The 17,258-nt window shown below is 34.0% G+C and overlaps 1 protein-coding gene across 1 annotated transcript in view; it reads left to right on the top strand.

Moving 5' to 3' along the window:
• KLHL1 (kelch like family member 1) overlaps window positions 1-17,258 on the top strand; it is a 431,623-nt gene that overhangs the window by 267,182 nt on the left and 147,183 nt on the right. The window contains exons 7-9 of the mRNA XM_025364396.1: window positions 2,808-2,813; window positions 4,917-4,953; window positions 16,695-16,717. Coding sequence (XP_025220181.1) covers window positions 2,808-2,813; window positions 4,917-4,953; window positions 16,695-16,717 — 66 coding nt within the window. The remainder of the gene's footprint in view (window positions 1-2,807; window positions 2,814-4,916; window positions 4,954-16,694; window positions 16,718-17,258) is intronic.

The raw sequence follows: 17,258 nt of genomic DNA, 5'->3' as shown, positions 1-17,258 counted from the left end.
AAAAAAAAAAAAAAAAGAAAAAAAAAAAAAGAGAAACACAAACACACTGAAATTTCAACAAGAAATGTTTATATAAAGAATAATTAACTATAGCAAAGATTTGTATTTGGAATAAGAAATAATTGTAAAGGTAGAAGTTAACAGAACTCTAACACAGAAATAAAAGACATAAGAAGCAGCTCCTACCTATAGCACCGAGTTGGCACACTCAAGGAAGAGCCCTCCTACCAGTATCAGCTCCCAGGGCTTTAAGAGGGAACAGCTGTTTTTCACCAGCAGCGAAGTCGCCGACATGTTGCAGTAGCAGAAATTGCTTAAAATCCAACTGGAACTTACCACATTTCTTTTCAGTAGCGTAATCACTTGTTCCCTAAATAGGGACTTGTATGAATGGCCACACGAGGGTTCAGCTGTCTATTATTTTTAATCAGTGAAATTGACCTATCCATGAAGAGGCAGATATAAATAAATAAGACGAGGAGACCCTATGGAACTTTAATTTATTAATGCAAATAGAAGCTCAAACAAGCCTACAGGTCCTAGCCTACTATCCCTACATTAAAAATTTTGGTTGGGATGACCTAGGAGCATAGTCCAACCTCCAAACAACCTAAACTAAGACCGCAGTAGTCCAAACAAGTTTGGATAGATAGATAGATAGACATATAGATAGATATCCAATAATTTTATCAATGGAGTAAGTTACCCTAGGGATAACAGCTCAATCCTATTCTAGAGTTCATATCGACAATAGGGTTTACAACCTTGGTGTTGGATCAGGACATCCTGATGGTGTAGCCACTATTAAGGGTTTGTTTGTTCAACGATTAAAGTCCTGCATGATCTGAGTTCAGACTGGAGTAATCCAGGTTGGTTTCTGTCTATTTAACATTTCTCTGAGTACAAAAGGAAAAGAAAACCAGGGTCCACTTCACAAAGCGCCCTCGCCCCATAGATGATGCTATCTCAATCTAACACATCATCACACACACTATCCAAGAGCAGGGTTTGTTAAGATGGCAGAGCCCGGCAATTGCATAAAACTTAAAACTTAATAATCAGAGGTTCAATTCCTCTTCTTAACAACATGCCTATAATTGACCTTCTACCACTGATTATTCCCACTCTACTCACTAGAGCATGCCTTACATTCATCGAACGAAAAATCTTAGGCTACATACAGCTACGCAAAGGACCTGACATTGTAAGTCCCTATGGGCTGCTTCAACCATTCGCTGACGCAATAAAACCTTTCACCAAAGAACCCTTACGGCCCTCAACATCTTCTATTACCCTTTATATTATTGCTTCAACCCTGGCCCTTTCTATTGCTCTCCTCTTATAAACTCCCTTCCCTGTACCAGATTCCCTAATTAATTTTAATTTAGGCCTCACATTTATACTAGCCACATCAAACCTAGCCGTCTACTCTATTCTATGATCAGGATGAGCATCTAATTTAAAATATGCACTAATCAGTGCATACGAGCTATAGCCCAGACAATTTCATATGAAGTCACCCTAGCCATTATCGTGCTATCAGTTCTACTGATATGAGGTTCATTTAACCTATATGCACTCATCACAGTGCAAGAATTCCTGTGACTGTTCCTACCATCATGGACTCTAGCCATGATATGATTTATCTCCACTCTAGCAGAAACTAACTGAGCACCCTTTGATCTGACAGAAGGAGAGTCAGAGTTAGTCTTAGGCTTAAACATTGAATACAACGCAGGCTCATCTGCCCTCTTCTTTATAGCAGAATATATGAATGTTATTATAATAAATGCCCTAACTACTACTATTTTCCTAGGAGCACTACACACTTCATATTCGCCAGAGCTCTATACCACAAACTTCATTCCCAACACTCTTTTTTTAACCACTCTGTTTTTATGAATTTGAACAGCATACCCTCGATTCCACTACTGGGGACACTCTACTACAAACTCCTCTAAGAGGGAGATTAGGTAGATGCTTCTCGCCACAGTACACCGCAGAAGGCAGGCACTGCAGATGCTGCATTCACTACAAGAACCTGGTGAGTGGGTACACCTAAACCAGGAAGCAAAATCTTTTCTCCTACAATGTTTCTCCAGCATCCTCTATTTGAGAAAGCATACTGTAACATCAGCTGGCAAAGAGAAAATGTTTAAAGAACCGACGTCCATTTTTAAGTATCAGTTAAAAAAGAACATTTTAGCCAAAGGTGGATAAATTAATAAAAGGCAAGCATGGAGAGTGAGGTCAGGCACGTTTGTATGCTCATGGGTATGATCCAGAAGAGAGAGAAAATGGACTGATGTAAGAGAGAATACAATTGTTGAAATAGTTTTTGAATATGTTACAGTGTATGGTATTTTGTGTGCAAGTGTATGGATCGAATTTAGAAAAGATAATTGGAAAATTGTTTATATCAACTAAAGGCATAAATATGTGTTTGCAGATGTTAGTAGGACAGGAGACCTGACAATGTGTCTGTTTATTTGGATCCTACTTTTGACTAACATTAGTTCACTATTTGATCATGGGAAGTATATTAAGTTTCATTAGACCGCAGTGTCCACATTTGGGCAAGGAGGAATTTGAGCCTACAATTTTAAGGAATTATTTTGACAGTAACACTCTATGAGTAAAAATAAGCTAGAGTTTCCTAAGAATTGATGTCTATTCAAAGTTAAACTGCAAAGATAATTTTATAAGGAAATAAGATGTGTATGCCTCCTATTGTAGTTTGGACATCCATCCCTCAAACCTCATGTTGAAATTTAATCACTAGTGTTGGAGGTGGGGCCTAATGAAAGATGTTTGTGTCACTGGGGTGGATCCCTCATGAATGGCTGGTGCTGTCCCTATGGTAATGAGTGAGTTATCACTCTATTAGTTACACAAGAGTTGGTTGTTAAAAAGAGCCTGGCCCCTCCCACTGTTATCCCAAAAAAAATCCCCGTTTTGTTCTCCTGGCAAGTAACAAATGATTCTCCATGAGAATGCAGATTTTGATCAACAGGAGATATATTCTTGGCACAAGTAAGGAGGCCACTGGGAGTATTCTCAAAAGGAGTGTCTCCCCAAGAGAAAGTGACAGGAGGGTTTATGGGGTGATGGAGAGGGGAGAGGGTGCATCATTGCGTGTAGAAAACGGGTCTCAGTTGCACAGACACAGTGAGTCATCTTGCTAGCACATGGATCGCATATTATGGTAATGAAGCTATAACTCTTCTCAGAGTAGAGACTTTGGCACGATAATGAGGAAAGTTTACTCCAGTGCATCTATAAGTTGCTGGGATCTGTCAGAAACTAGTTTTAACAAACCGGGTAACTTTATGTCATACAAGCTTTAGAAAGTAACAAGCTACAGGGTCAGAGGCTGTAAAACAGGCTGATTGCTCAATTTTATTAAATTACTGTAATCCCTGGAGTCCCCCCTATGTACTTACATCCTCCCTCTCTCTTGCTTCGTCTCTTACCATGTGATCTATGCACATGCTGGCTTACCTTCACCTTCTGCCATGAGTAGAAGCAGACAGAGGCTCTCACCAGAGGCAGATGCAGGTGCCCTGCTTCTTGTACAGACTTCAGAGCTGTAAGACAAATGAACTTGTTTTCATTATAAATTATCTAGCCTCAGGTATTCCTTTATAGCAACACAAAACAGACTTAGGCAGAAAATTGATACTGAGAGTCGGTGTTGCTATAAAGATTCCTGAAGATGTGGAAGCAGCTTTGGCACTGGGTAATGGGCAAAGGTTGGAAAAGTTTGGAGGGCTTCAAAAAATAAACCAAGAAGAGGGAAATTTTTGGAACTTCTTAGAGATTGCTCAAGTGATTATAACCACTATGTTGATAGAAATATAGACAAGAAAGGCATACTGACAAAGTCTCAGATGAAAATGAGGAACTTACTGGCAACTGGAGCAAAGGTCACCCTTGTTCCACTACAGCAAAAAAAAAAAAAAAAAAAAAAAAAAAAAAAAGACAGAAAGAAATTTGGCTGAATTTTGTCCATGTTCTGGGGTTTTCTGGAAGGCTGAACTTAAGAGCAATGACCTAGGGTATATTGTGGAAGAAATTTCTAAGCAGTAAAGTGCTCAAGAAGTGATATGGCTCTATTTAACAGCTTGTAGTCATATCAGCAGCAAAGGAATGACTAAAGGTGAAATTTGTAGTAAAAAGGGAAACAGAGCATAAAATTTTGGAAAATTTGAGCCTGGTCGTGTGGTAGAGAAGGAAAACACAGTTTCAGAAGAAGAATCCAAGGATGCTGTGGAGCAGTCACTGAGTAGAGAAATTAGCGTGACTAAAGGGGATCCAGGTGCTAATAGTCAAGATCACGGGAAAAAGCAATTTCAGAAAGTTTGGAGGCAGCCCCTCCCATCACAGGCCCAGAGGCCTAGAATGACAAAATGGTTTTGGGGGACAGGTTCAAGGAACCACTTCCCTGTGCTACTTCAGAGGGCTGCTCCCCATATCCCAGCTGCTCCCCATATCCCGGCTGCTCCAGCTGTGGTTTACAGGGCCCTGGGTACTGCTTAGGCCCTTGTTCCAGAGGACACAAGTGGTAAGCCTCTGCAGCTTCCACATCTTGTTAAGTCTGCAAGTGCCCACAATGCAAAAGTGGTGGAAGTTTGGCAGCTTCCATCTAGATTTCAGAGGATGTATCAGAAAGCCTGGGAGTCTAAGCAGAGGCACCACAAAGAATAACTGCTAGGGCACTTCCCTGTGGAACTGTGAGAGCAGAGCCACTGCTCTCCAGACCCTAGAATTATAGAGACACTGGCAGTCTGCACCTCAGCCTGGAAGAGTTGCAGGCAGTCCATTTCAATCCCTGAGAGCAGCTACATGGGCTGCACCAAGCAAAACCATGACACCATGAGAGCCCACCTGTCATCTCTCACACTGATGTGCCCCAGATGCCGGACATAGAGTTACAGGAGATGATTTTGGAGTGTCAAGATTTAACATCTCTCCTGCTCGATTTTGGACTTGCATTTGGCCTGTTACCTCTTACTTTGGCCCAATTTGTCTCTTTTGGAATAGGAATGTTTACCTGATGCTTGCATAATCTTTGTATCTTGTAAACAAATAATATGTTTTTTATTTTTAGGATAACAGCTATAACTTGCCTTGAGTCTCTAATGAGACTTTGACTTTTGAGTTGAGGCAGGAACAATTTAAAACTTTTGGGGATAATTGGAGTGGAATGATAATATTTTGTATGTGAAAAGGTACAAGATTTGATGGACAAGAGGAGAAATGCTATGGTTTGGATGTTTGTCCCCCAAAACTCATGTAGAAATGTGCTACCCACTGTTGGACTTGAGGTCTAATGGGAAGTGTTTGGATCATGGGGTAGATCCCTCATGAATGTCTGGGTTCTGTCCTCATGGTAATGAGTGAGTTATTACTCTGTTAGTTCTCTGGAGAGATGTTGCTAAAAAGAGCCTGGTACCCCTCCCAGCTTCTCTCTCTTGCCGTGTGATCTCTGCACCAGCTGGATCCCCTTAAACTTCTACTACGAGTAGCAGCATATTGAGACTTACCTAAAGCAGATGCTAGGCCATGCCTCTTGTAAAGTCTGCAGAACAGTGAGACAAATACAACTATTTTATTTGTAAATTTCACAGTCTCAAGTATTCTTTGGTAGCAACACAAGCTGATTGAGACACCTCCCCATCTTAAAAACATACGTTTTTATAATGTCTAAAACCTATCAATTTACTAAAGGGGAACAAGTAAACGAAAAACCCTGCAGAACTCTCTTTTTGCTCAACAAATAAATGATCTCATGTACACGTATAGATGCCTTCCATTGTAGTATTTTTTGTAATAATCATTACTCGCAACTTTTGAATGACAGAAAATGTTACAATTTAAAATTAAATAAACTGTGTAAAATTAGTTTATAACTTCTGTAATTTAAAATATTCCTTAGAGGGAAGGGAGCCATGTGATGTGACCGTAAGTAAGTTAAATTTTCTCACACATATGTGGAAACAGTTACTACTAAGATTTTAATTTCTAAGAGTATCAGAAAAATCTGGTTTATTATTTTAATGACTCTGAAAGCTGAAACAAAAATGTCCTAGAGATGAGCAAGTCCACACTAAGTATTCAGAGAACCACATATACACACTTTTCCATTAGAATTAAATGGAGGATGCCGTGAGGTCGTCCAAAACAAAAGTTTTTACTTTAATAATATTCAAAAAGTAATTGTTATTAAAAGTGATAAATATTTGTTTAGAATTTTGTCATAAATATTCAACATTCATTGGATTAGTCTTTCAAATTAAGAAATAGTATCTTAGAAATAATCTCGTTGCTGCTGAGTTTCAAGTGATTTTATATTCTAAACATTAAGAAAATAGTGCACATATTAAGTTAATATTTTCCACATATACATCAAAATGTCTAATTTAATACTCTGAATAAATTGAAAGAGATTTTATTTACTTTCCATATGATAAATTTTAAGTTAACGTAAACAATAAGGATCTATTATCAGAACTTTTTTTAGGCTTCTATCACTTAACTTCCTCAGGTAGAATTTATTAATGGATACATTACTTTCCCCCTCTTTTTCTTTTATATTACAACCAGTAATTTATAAAATATTTTTATATTTATTGATTTGAAGTTAAGTTTACCCCCAATATTTTCTAGCTGCTGTTAACTTCCTTATCAGGGCAATTCAGGTCAGCTTAGAATTGAGTTTTTCATAATTAAAAGGTGAGTGAATGATCACGTGACGCCATACTGAAATGTGTACTCACCTTACTTTCATAGATTATGATTGCAGGAAAGAGCTTCAAAACTTGTCCTATAATATTTTTTTCAGGTTGGAATTGATGCTCTGAGAATTAAAGTAGACTGTATTTTAGGTAACATTTTAAAGCTCATTAATCACTGATGCATGTAAAATCAATTTGAAAATCCAAACTCTAAAACAACGTTTTATTCCCGTGTGAGAACGAGTTTTCAAACAAACAAAATTACCTTTTGACTTTTATGTCCTAACATTTAGCACGTGTTGAAATATAAGCTATCATCATGATAACCATAAAATAAATAACAACACAGATATTGAACAGCTCAATTTTTCAGGTTATACATTAAAGGGAAAGTTAGATTATTTAAACTACAAAGCCTAATTTTATTGCAATTGGAAGAAAATTGTTTCCAAAGTATTTAAGTAATAGTGATCCATAAATGTTTCATTTAAATTTATAATTACATAATTGTTGTTAACATTCATTATCACCATCATCTAAATAAACATATGTCCATGTCATTTATTTTCTCTAACAAATACTGTCTTTAAATATAATTTATTGCACCATTAATGAAAATGTTACCATGTTTATATTTTAAACTATAGATTATACCTTTTAAATATGTGTTGTGTAGGTCACTATTTATTATTTTCCATATCCATGATGTTTTTAATTTATTTAGCAGTTAAATATGCTGGTATAATGCTATGTGCTTTCAGCATATTTTTTCACTAAATATTTCACTGTCTGCTGTATTTTGGATATCTATTTAACACATAAAGAAACTGGGGCTTAGTTAAATTACCCAAAATCAAGTATTGTAGAAAAGAGATTAAAAAGAATATTGCATTAAGAATATTTAATATTTTTTCCAAAATTCTTTAAATGTGATTATCAAAAACTATTATTTTGTTAATCAATATTACATATGCTTTTTCCTTTATTATAAATGACTTATAGGAAAATAATCTAAAAGTACTATAGTGATCATTTAAAATATTTTAATATACTTATAAACCCTCTCTTTTACTAAAGTAAATATGTCTTTATTTGGCATGAAATGATGATTTAGTAAATACATTTTTAAGTAATCAGATTAATTATAAATTAAAGGGCAAAATGTTTTCTGAAGAAGATATAAAAAATAAGTCTCAAGTGTCAACTGACTGAAAATTTGTTTTTTAAATAAAGCATTATATAAAAGATATTCTATCACGAGTTTATTTTTCTGGTGGTGTTTAAAGGACATGGCTACATATAGCTTTCTTATTCTCAAGTGTGACAAAATAACTGCAATAACTGAAACAAATAATGATTGTGGGTGAGGCAGAGCTCATCAATGATAAGCCAAAAGTAAAATTAGAAGAGAGAGTTTATTGGAAGTTAATGTTCTTCTTCAAATTGTCATTTATTATACTATAGAATTTAGGACCAGCAAATCCATATTTAAAGGTACATGTTATTTTATCAAAATACTTAAAATACTTTCTTATATAAGAAAACTATGTGATAGACTCTGTTAAGGACACCTTTAACTGTTTGCTTTTATTTCCACCTGAGTTTTAATAAAATAATGTTTCAGAGGCTATCCATTCCTATTGTAAAGTTTACCCAAAATTCAAAACCTAATAATTCTACAGTTTATCTCTTGCTGTTCTTTTGGCATTTGATGTAGCCTAGAGTTAATATTGTTCAATATTTGGACAGATTAAATACAAAATAAATATATGTCTAATGATTAAACATGTGATAATTTAGCTCAGAAAATGTTTCCCTCAGAAAATAATGACAACTTTTTCTGCTAAAACTATAAATTACAACAACAACAAAACATGGTGTTTTGAATTATGAAGCCCTCCTATTACCTCTAAATATGTGTCTGAAATGTTGTCAGTGAATTGCACTAGATAAGCATTTCCCAGTGCTTTGTCCCTGGGAAAATATTACTTGAAGGTATTCATTACAAAAGCATTTCATGTCAAAACAATAGTTTATAAATGCATAAACCCATTACACCACATCCTCATTTTGAAATTTTACAGTGAAGATTGTCGTCATAACATCTCTCAAGTATTTTAATTAAAAACGAACTTAACCTTAACTCGTGAAATCCCTGGCTTTCCTGTAAAACATTTATTCCAAGTAACATCTATTGAAGACTCATGCAAAGCAAGAGCCACAGAAACACTAGGGAATCACGGTCCTAGAGGATTTTTGTTTTAGCTTTCGGATTCTTAATGGTAAATGTTAATAAGTAATGGGTTTTCATTTAGAGTAAATGATCCTGCATTGATGGTGTTTTCATTTTTTTCTATTAAAAATTAGCTTTCTTTAATTTCTGTGAGTTTGTCTATCATAAAATTGGCTTTGCTGAGCTGGAAAACCAGATATTCAGTGAATTCAATAAGCCGACCTGAAAAGACCTGGAAATAGAGTCATAAATAATAATGAATGTGTTATTTTCGATTCACTCAGCTGTGCAGGTTTTCCAAACCATTAAACAACTTCTCAATTTGCCACAATTCAGCATAAGTGCTGTACTCTTTTCCAAAGAAGGCTAAGAATAAGAGATGGCAAATATGAGGTAAAAATTGAGGGAGTGATGAATATTTAATCACAATAAAACCCAAAATGTTGTTTCAATGAGTAGTCACTTATACTATTCATCTATTATAAAAATAAAAGATGGAACTTTTATCCTGACCATTAGATTTCACCTCATGGTAATATACATTCATGCTAATGTCCTTTACTCTCAGAATACATTAAAATACATACAAAATTGGGTAGATAAGTAAATTACGCCTGAAATAAAAAGATCTATTTAAATACTAAATGCTCATTTCATCTGATTGATCAATTTCTTAGGAGAGTGGAATAACATTTTGTGCTTATTCTATGTCCAGTAAGAATGCCTAGAAATGTGTTTTCTCTTTAAATAAAGGTTTTTCTCAACAGCTATTGTTTTCTTACTCCCTGTATCACCAAGAAATTCTGTTGTTTTAAAAATGGGCACCTTTAAAATGTTTTAAATCTCCACTTTCTGTGTACGATATTATTGTCTTTAGATTAGGCCTTATCATTTTTATGCAATGGACTCCATGTTAATTGCTAAACTCCTGTGACATCTTTTCCCACCTGTATTCATTGTTCATGATGCCTTCTATCTTGAGTAAATTTTTTAAAACACAAATTGAATCCTAATGTTCAATGACCTTGAAATGCACACATCATTTACTTGTAAATAACATACCATATCCTTAGAATCATATATGTTGTTCTTATTTATAACCTTCTTAAATGTAGTTATTAAACTACTTGTAGAAAGCAACATAGCCTTTTGAAAATTCTTCTGGTTTAGCACATGACAAGCCTTCCTGCATCTACTTCCATACCCTAGCCCTCATACTCAGACATGCATACACTTAATTAACACCTGGTTTGCCATTAAAAGCTCAACTCAGGGCTCAATGCAGTGGCTCAGGCCTGCAATCTCAGCACTTGGAGAGGCTGAGACAAGAGGATTGCTTGAGGCCAGGAGTTTGAGATCAGTCTGAGCAATGTAGCAAGACCCCAACTCTACAAAAATATTAAAAAATATACATGCATGTGGTGGTGCATGCCTGTAGCTCCAGCTACTCAGGAGGGTGAGGCAGGAGAATCGCCTGAGCCCAGGAGTTCAAGGTTACAGTGATCTGTGATCACATCACTGCACTCCAGCTTGGACAGCAGAGCAAAGTCCTTTATCTGAAAACAAAACAAAACAAAAACAAAACTAAACAAAACAAAAACTCAAGATTCACTTTCCTAAGAAAGACTTCCTTGTCTGCTACTAGAGCTCTTCTTCAGGGTTCTTGTAGCATTCTGTTTTAATACCTTTTCTAGAATTGATAATACTTCATTTAGATTATTAAGAGATATGTGTCTTTTTGCCCTGATATGTTGTAAGTTCCTTAAGATTTTTGTCTCCAATATTTGACATACATTGGGTACTTAATAACTGGCTGCATCTTGCAAAGTAAAGGATTTTTGAAAACAATTGTTTGTCAATGTACAGTTAAATTTTAAACAGATGACTTTGAACTTTATTAGTGGTCTTTACCTTGTGGGTATGGAATTTTTTTTGAAACAGTAACTATATTTGAAAAGTTGAATTCAATTTTTTTATATAGTGCTATACAAAATATTGAAAAAACAGGAAATATGAAACAACTTAATTCACAGCAATACATGCTGAAAGTAATTACAATTTGGGTTTTAAAATTTCATTGTTTTGGTATATTTAAGTTTCAGAGTTTTGATTTTTCTTTTGTGTGTACACATATATGTATATATAGTATACATTCATGTACATATATATCAATGTGATACATTTATGCATATATGTTTACCTATGCAGATAACATACATATTTAATGATATTTCTTATAAGTATAATATTTTAATTTAATATATTTTTTCAGATGAGTGCTTTAATAGCACAGACTATTATTCTTCACAGAAGAATAGAAGTGAAGTCATTTTATTCTTTTTTATAACCATGACAGTTTTTACCCAGTAAACAAGGTCATCCTATTTCTTGCTTATATAAAAGTCCCCAGAGTAACAGATAGATGCTGTAAAAATGATATTCTTTCAGAAAAAGATTTTTTTTTTTCAGAATAACATTGGGTGACACTTGAGTGTTTCATGACTCTGTTCTTTGAGACAAATCTAAGTATAAATTATTGTATTGTTTATTACAGTTTTCAAATGTAATTTGAGCTTTTCAACATATTATTAATAATTAACAACTAAGACTATTTATTCTTAAGAATAATGGAAAGCAAAAAAAAAAATCATAAATTCAAATATAAAAGAAGTTTTGCAAGCTGAGGTCCAGGTTTTACCAATCATGAAAAATGCAAAATTTTTTATTTATTCTTCTTATTATTTTTTTCCATATACACTGTATTCAGCATTCATTCAACACCAAATTCTCCCAGGAGAAAAAAATGAGAAGCAAATGACATATGTTTTCAGACCTTAACATTTTACTGGTGTCTAGTCTTCTAGGATCCTCTTTTGTTTTAATTCTCTGTACTTGACATCCTTTGTATTTGTAGTTTTCTATTCTATTTGCTTCCTAGACCAGGACTTGAGTTTAAACCATTTCCTGGTATTTTAGTTTCTCTAGTTAAAAGGTAACTACTAAATAACTTATCATTTCAGCATCTTATTTATTAGAATATATGAGAAAAAAACAAAAATAAAAGTGAATAATTATGACATATACAAAATGCCAATACAACTACATAAGACTAAGTACTGAGAATTACCATGAACATTATAGGAGGTCTTTAAGACATTTCACTAGAGTGGAATAAAAACATTTTAGTAATTACATTGCAAAGCTGGAGAATAATCTTCAAAGATAGCTAACAATACACATAGAGTAAAAGATAAATTTTAACTTTGCTTAGATTGTTGTAAATCAAGTGTATAAATGTGCTTCGGCTTACATAAAAATCTTATAGACTAGGTGGCTTAAACATCAGAAATGTATTTTGTCACAGTTCTGAAAGCTAAAATCCAAGATCAAGGTGCCTGAAAATTTAGTTGCTAGTGAGGATTCTCTTCCTGACTTGCAGACAGCCTCCTTCTCACTGTGTCCTCACAAGACCTTTCCTCTGAAGAAACAGAGAGCGATCTCTCTCCTCCTGTTCCTATATAAACATCAGTCCTATTGCATTAGGGCCTAACCCATATTACCTCATTTAGTATTAATTGTCTCCTTAAAGACCCATCCTCTAAAAACACTCACCTTGAGGTTAAGTCTTCAACATATGAATTTTGAGGGGACACAATTCAGTACATAACAACAGGTATAAAAGTTTCACTTTCTATTAAGGTTATATTTGCCTTATACTTACTTTAATGAGTTGTGATGATCCAATGGTAATAAAGAACATTTAAAGACAACAAAACAAAGTTTAAGACATGCTTTTGAAAGTATTTCTCACATACCTTAGATGTAGGAATTAAAGTATATGTTTTACCATCTGGCATTACCCTGTGCCTTTGGTAAAATGGAACCTCAGAATCCTAAGTTCAAGATTTTGTTCTTGGATCTGCCTTTTCTCTAATATTTGCTTCTCCTCTCTCTCTCTCTTCTCTTGTGTGTATGTATGTGTGTCTAAAGACAGTACAATTACATACATTTATTATGAATGAGAACTGTATTCCCTCTATCTACCTCAAGATTTTTCCTCTAATTACACGTAATTTGCTTCTCTAACAAAATTTCTTCAAAATCTTTATGTTATCATGTGATACTCATGTTTTAAAAGATTAGAGTCCCTTATTCTAATTCAAATATTTTGTACTTTGTAAAAATAAACAATAATATTCATTGCTAATCAACTTCAAGTATTTGCTTTTATTTTATTTTATTTTATTTTATTTTTATTTATTTATTTATTTTTTTGAGAGGGAGTTTCGCTGTTGTTGCCCAGGCTGGAGTGCAATGGCGTGATCTCGGCTCGACACAACTTCGGTCTCCCGGGTTCAAGCAATTCTCCTGACTCAGACTCCTGAGTAGCTGGGATTACAGGCCTTCGCCACCATGCCTGGCTAATTTTGTGTGTATATATATATATTTTTTATTTTTATTTTTGAGTAGAGATGGGTTTTCTTCATGTTGGTCAGGCTGATCTCGAACTCCCAACTTCAGGTGATCCACGCACCTCGGCCTCCCAGAGTGCTGGGATTACAGGCATGAGCCACTGCGCCTGGCCTTGCTTTAATTTTTCCTGTCTTTGAGCACAGGATAAGAGGTTAGGTGGACCAAATATGAAATCATAAACTTGTTTGTAAAACATTGCATATATATGTATGTGTGTGTATATACATATGCATATATATGCATAAAACATTAGATATATATGTAGTAGGAGTCATGATGTTATTTTAAAAGCTGATAAACATCAATATGAAATCATGAGCTTGTTTGTGAGACATTGCATATATATGTGTAGTAGGAAATCACTGATGCTATTTTAAAAACTGATAAACATACTGAGATAATTTGAAATACTAGCAAAATGTTCATTGACATAGGAAGTATCTATACAAATTTAGAAGCAAAAGCCACAAAAAGTTGGCAAATTTAAAGAGGAAAGGGCTAAGGAAAGAAAATAAACTTAGACTTTCAGCAGATAATCTGGATACTAGAGATTTAAAAGAAATTTGCTGTATTATGGTTCATGAAGTAATTTCACTTCTCAGTTGACAGGGTAGACTAAAAATATTAGAAAGTATCACATAAAATAATATTTACCAGTTAGCGTCACTTTGGCCATTTCTAAAAGAGTTCAGAGACACTATTAAAAACATATTTTATTTTACTGATTATTAGAATCTCACCATTTTCTATGTTTTGTGATCATAACTTACCATATAGACTATCATACAGTAGGTATAATTAATTGATTATTTTTATAAACAACACCCCTATTAATATTTTACATAGAAAGTTAGCTTACACTTAACCAAATTTCCTTAGTATGTACTTATTAGAAAGAATTATATTAGTAAGTTTCTTTTAAATATGTAATTCTAAAGATATCTAATTACAATTAGATAGGAATTAGAGTTCAATAAATCAGATAAAATAAAAACACATTATTTTTTATTATCTATTATTGTTCATCTTTCTTAAATAGAATCAGTAAACCTTGAGCAATATTTTTAAACAATGATACATGATTTAAACATGTTCAAAATATTTGTTAATATTTGATCTCATTTTAATATAATGTTTTGAGGAATAAAATAAAATTATATATAAAGGAGTTAAAACTAATGAAACTGAATTAACTTGTTCATGTTTATTAAGCTTAAAAGGATTGTAACCAGATTCATATTTAAGACTTTGAATCTATAAACATTCATGAATCTATAAACATTCCCTTCAACTTATTCATTTTTAAATATGTGCTAAAATTGTATGCTATATTATTCATAGATCTTGTGGACAAATCTGTTCTTTTTTAATAAAAGAGGCAACTATCTTACTATGCCACTAACATTCTTTTTTTTCTGAGAATCTTACCATTAGAAATTCAGTCAGTTACACATGCTTAATACAAGAATACTTGTCATGCTCATTCATGTTGGTTTTCTACTTGTTTGTCCTGAAAATGCTTTTTTGAACATTTAGATTTTTCATATCTTGTGTATAGAAAGTATATATTCTACCACTCAGTATCTTCAATTGTACCTAGTGTAGTACTGAGGATTTATAGACACTTAACATATATTTTGTGTAATATTTGTGGCTGCTGTTAGTGAAATGAGCCTTTCATTAAGTCAAAATTTATATCACACATATAAACACACTAAATAGCTGCAAACTAATGATGAGATTGTTTCTAATCCCTAACAATTGAGTGAATCTGTAATGGGGGAATAAATCAGGAATGATATCATACGAAATAGCTGTTGTTTAGGCCTTCAGATGATAGACTGGGCTTTTCTGTTGTAATTTCTTCTATTATTCCTGAGGTGAGTCCTTGCTTTTGTACGCTTACAATGTGATAATGATCACTTAGCCTAAACTTACCTGAAGTTGACGCTAGATTTGCCTATGCAAAACACATTCTACTGACATATTAATGTTTTATTGGTCATATTTACTAATTTATGTTTTTCTTCTTCTTGGTTAACTTTAGCTAAGAAAATTCCGACTGTTGCAAATCTAACTGGTTTCTATTTGTATTGTTTCTAAACGTTTCTGAGAGCACAAAATTATCGATCATTTTTAGATAGATTTACTGAGCATATCCCTTTTATACAATAAATCATTCACATTGCAACCTGATATAATAATTCACTCACAGGGATATTGAGGACTCAGAGAACTCGAACTACGGAGAAAATGCGGGAATCTTTTTAGCATATCTTAGAAGGAAGGACCGGAGCTGTCACAGCGTCCGCCCTACTGGAGCTTGTAACCCATACAAAGACACCACTACAGCCACATATTGCAGGGAGTAGAGAAAAAATATTCTTACCTCTCCTCTCACCCCCTGACCTTCTGCTTATAATACACAGTAGCTAGACCCAGTCAAAAGTAAATCAGCGAGCAAGTTAAGTGATTCAGTTCCGGAAAGTTTAGTCTCCAAAGGCACTGAACAGGAAAAAAAAGAATAGTGCAAAATGGATGAGGAGGAAGAAATGAAATATAAACAGCCCTAAAAAGAATGATGAGAGCAGACACACCAGTCAGAAGGTATCACAATAGTTGAGGTGGTGGTGATCTTAGTTTTTTCTACAGTTACTGTCAAAATATATTCTGGATATATTTTGAAGGTAAAACTGCAAGTTTTGTATAGTGGTTTTGATGTGTTGAATGAAAAGGAAAAGAGTAAGAGGGACTTTAGGGTTATGTAACTTAATGTATGAGATGGAAGTTTGGATGGACGCATATATGAATAGGTGAATCGAGATAGATATAGACAGAGAAAGAACAAGAGAAATGTTTTAAGAATAGAATATCTTATTTTGAATAAGTATTATTATTTTGCATTCTACTTGATTTCCTTCTTTCATTCATCTGAACATATTGTCTTTCTTCGTGAAATAGCCTTACTCCTTTCAACGCTTGGCAAACCTGTACTTATCATTATTGCTTAAGTTTATGCAAAACCTCCTGCTGAAAGTGTTTATCACATAACACCTGTCTTCAGTACATTGAATGTCTTTATCAACAGTCATCTCTACTAATAGAAGAGTTTTCATTATTTTCTTATAGCTACGTGTCTTTTTCTTAGTGAGTTATGATAGTTCAGAAAAAGATTGTATCTATGTTTATATTTTTAAGACTATACCTCTAAAATAATGGGCAAGAACATGATAAATGTTCATTTCAACAAGTAATTAAATATACTCTTCTAGATGTTAGAATTAATCACTTTAACTCATATTTTTACAAGGAGAAAAGTAAGTTAATTTTTATAATGAATGTCATCTTGTTTTCAAGCTTGCACTTGTACTAATGGCAGAACGATTTATACGTAATATGTAGAAGAATTAGAAACAACTCCATGTGGTTAACAGTTATGTCTTTCATTAAACTGGAAGTTCAAAATCCTTATTAGAGCTGTCTCTCCTCTCTCAAGGAGTCTCACCCAACCTCTAGTCTTTCTCTTCCCTAAGAGGGTGGCTGTTGAAAGAAGAGGCTTGTATGTCTTAACGGTAGTGAATGGAGATGTTTTTCTTCCACATACTATTCTCAATGGGTCCTGAACGACATGGCTGAAATGTCTCTGGGTGTCCTCTGTGGTAGCTGCTGGTGCCCATTGATGTCTAAATCAAACTTGTCAGAACTGACTGTAGGGCGTTGCCTCTGCCCTTATTTACATCTGTTTCTGCTGATGTGTCTAACAACTGGTGTAGTCAGTTGAAAACCAGTCGTTGTTCAAATTCAGAATACAATCC

This window comes from Theropithecus gelada, chromosome 17 (assembly GCF_003255815.1).
Source record: "Theropithecus gelada isolate Dixy chromosome 17, Tgel_1.0, whole genome shotgun sequence".
NCBI lineage: Eukaryota > Metazoa > Chordata > Mammalia > Primates > Cercopithecidae > Theropithecus > Theropithecus gelada.
Note: the sequence above shows the minus strand (reverse complement) of the source record. Positions and strands in the feature narration are given on the sequence as shown.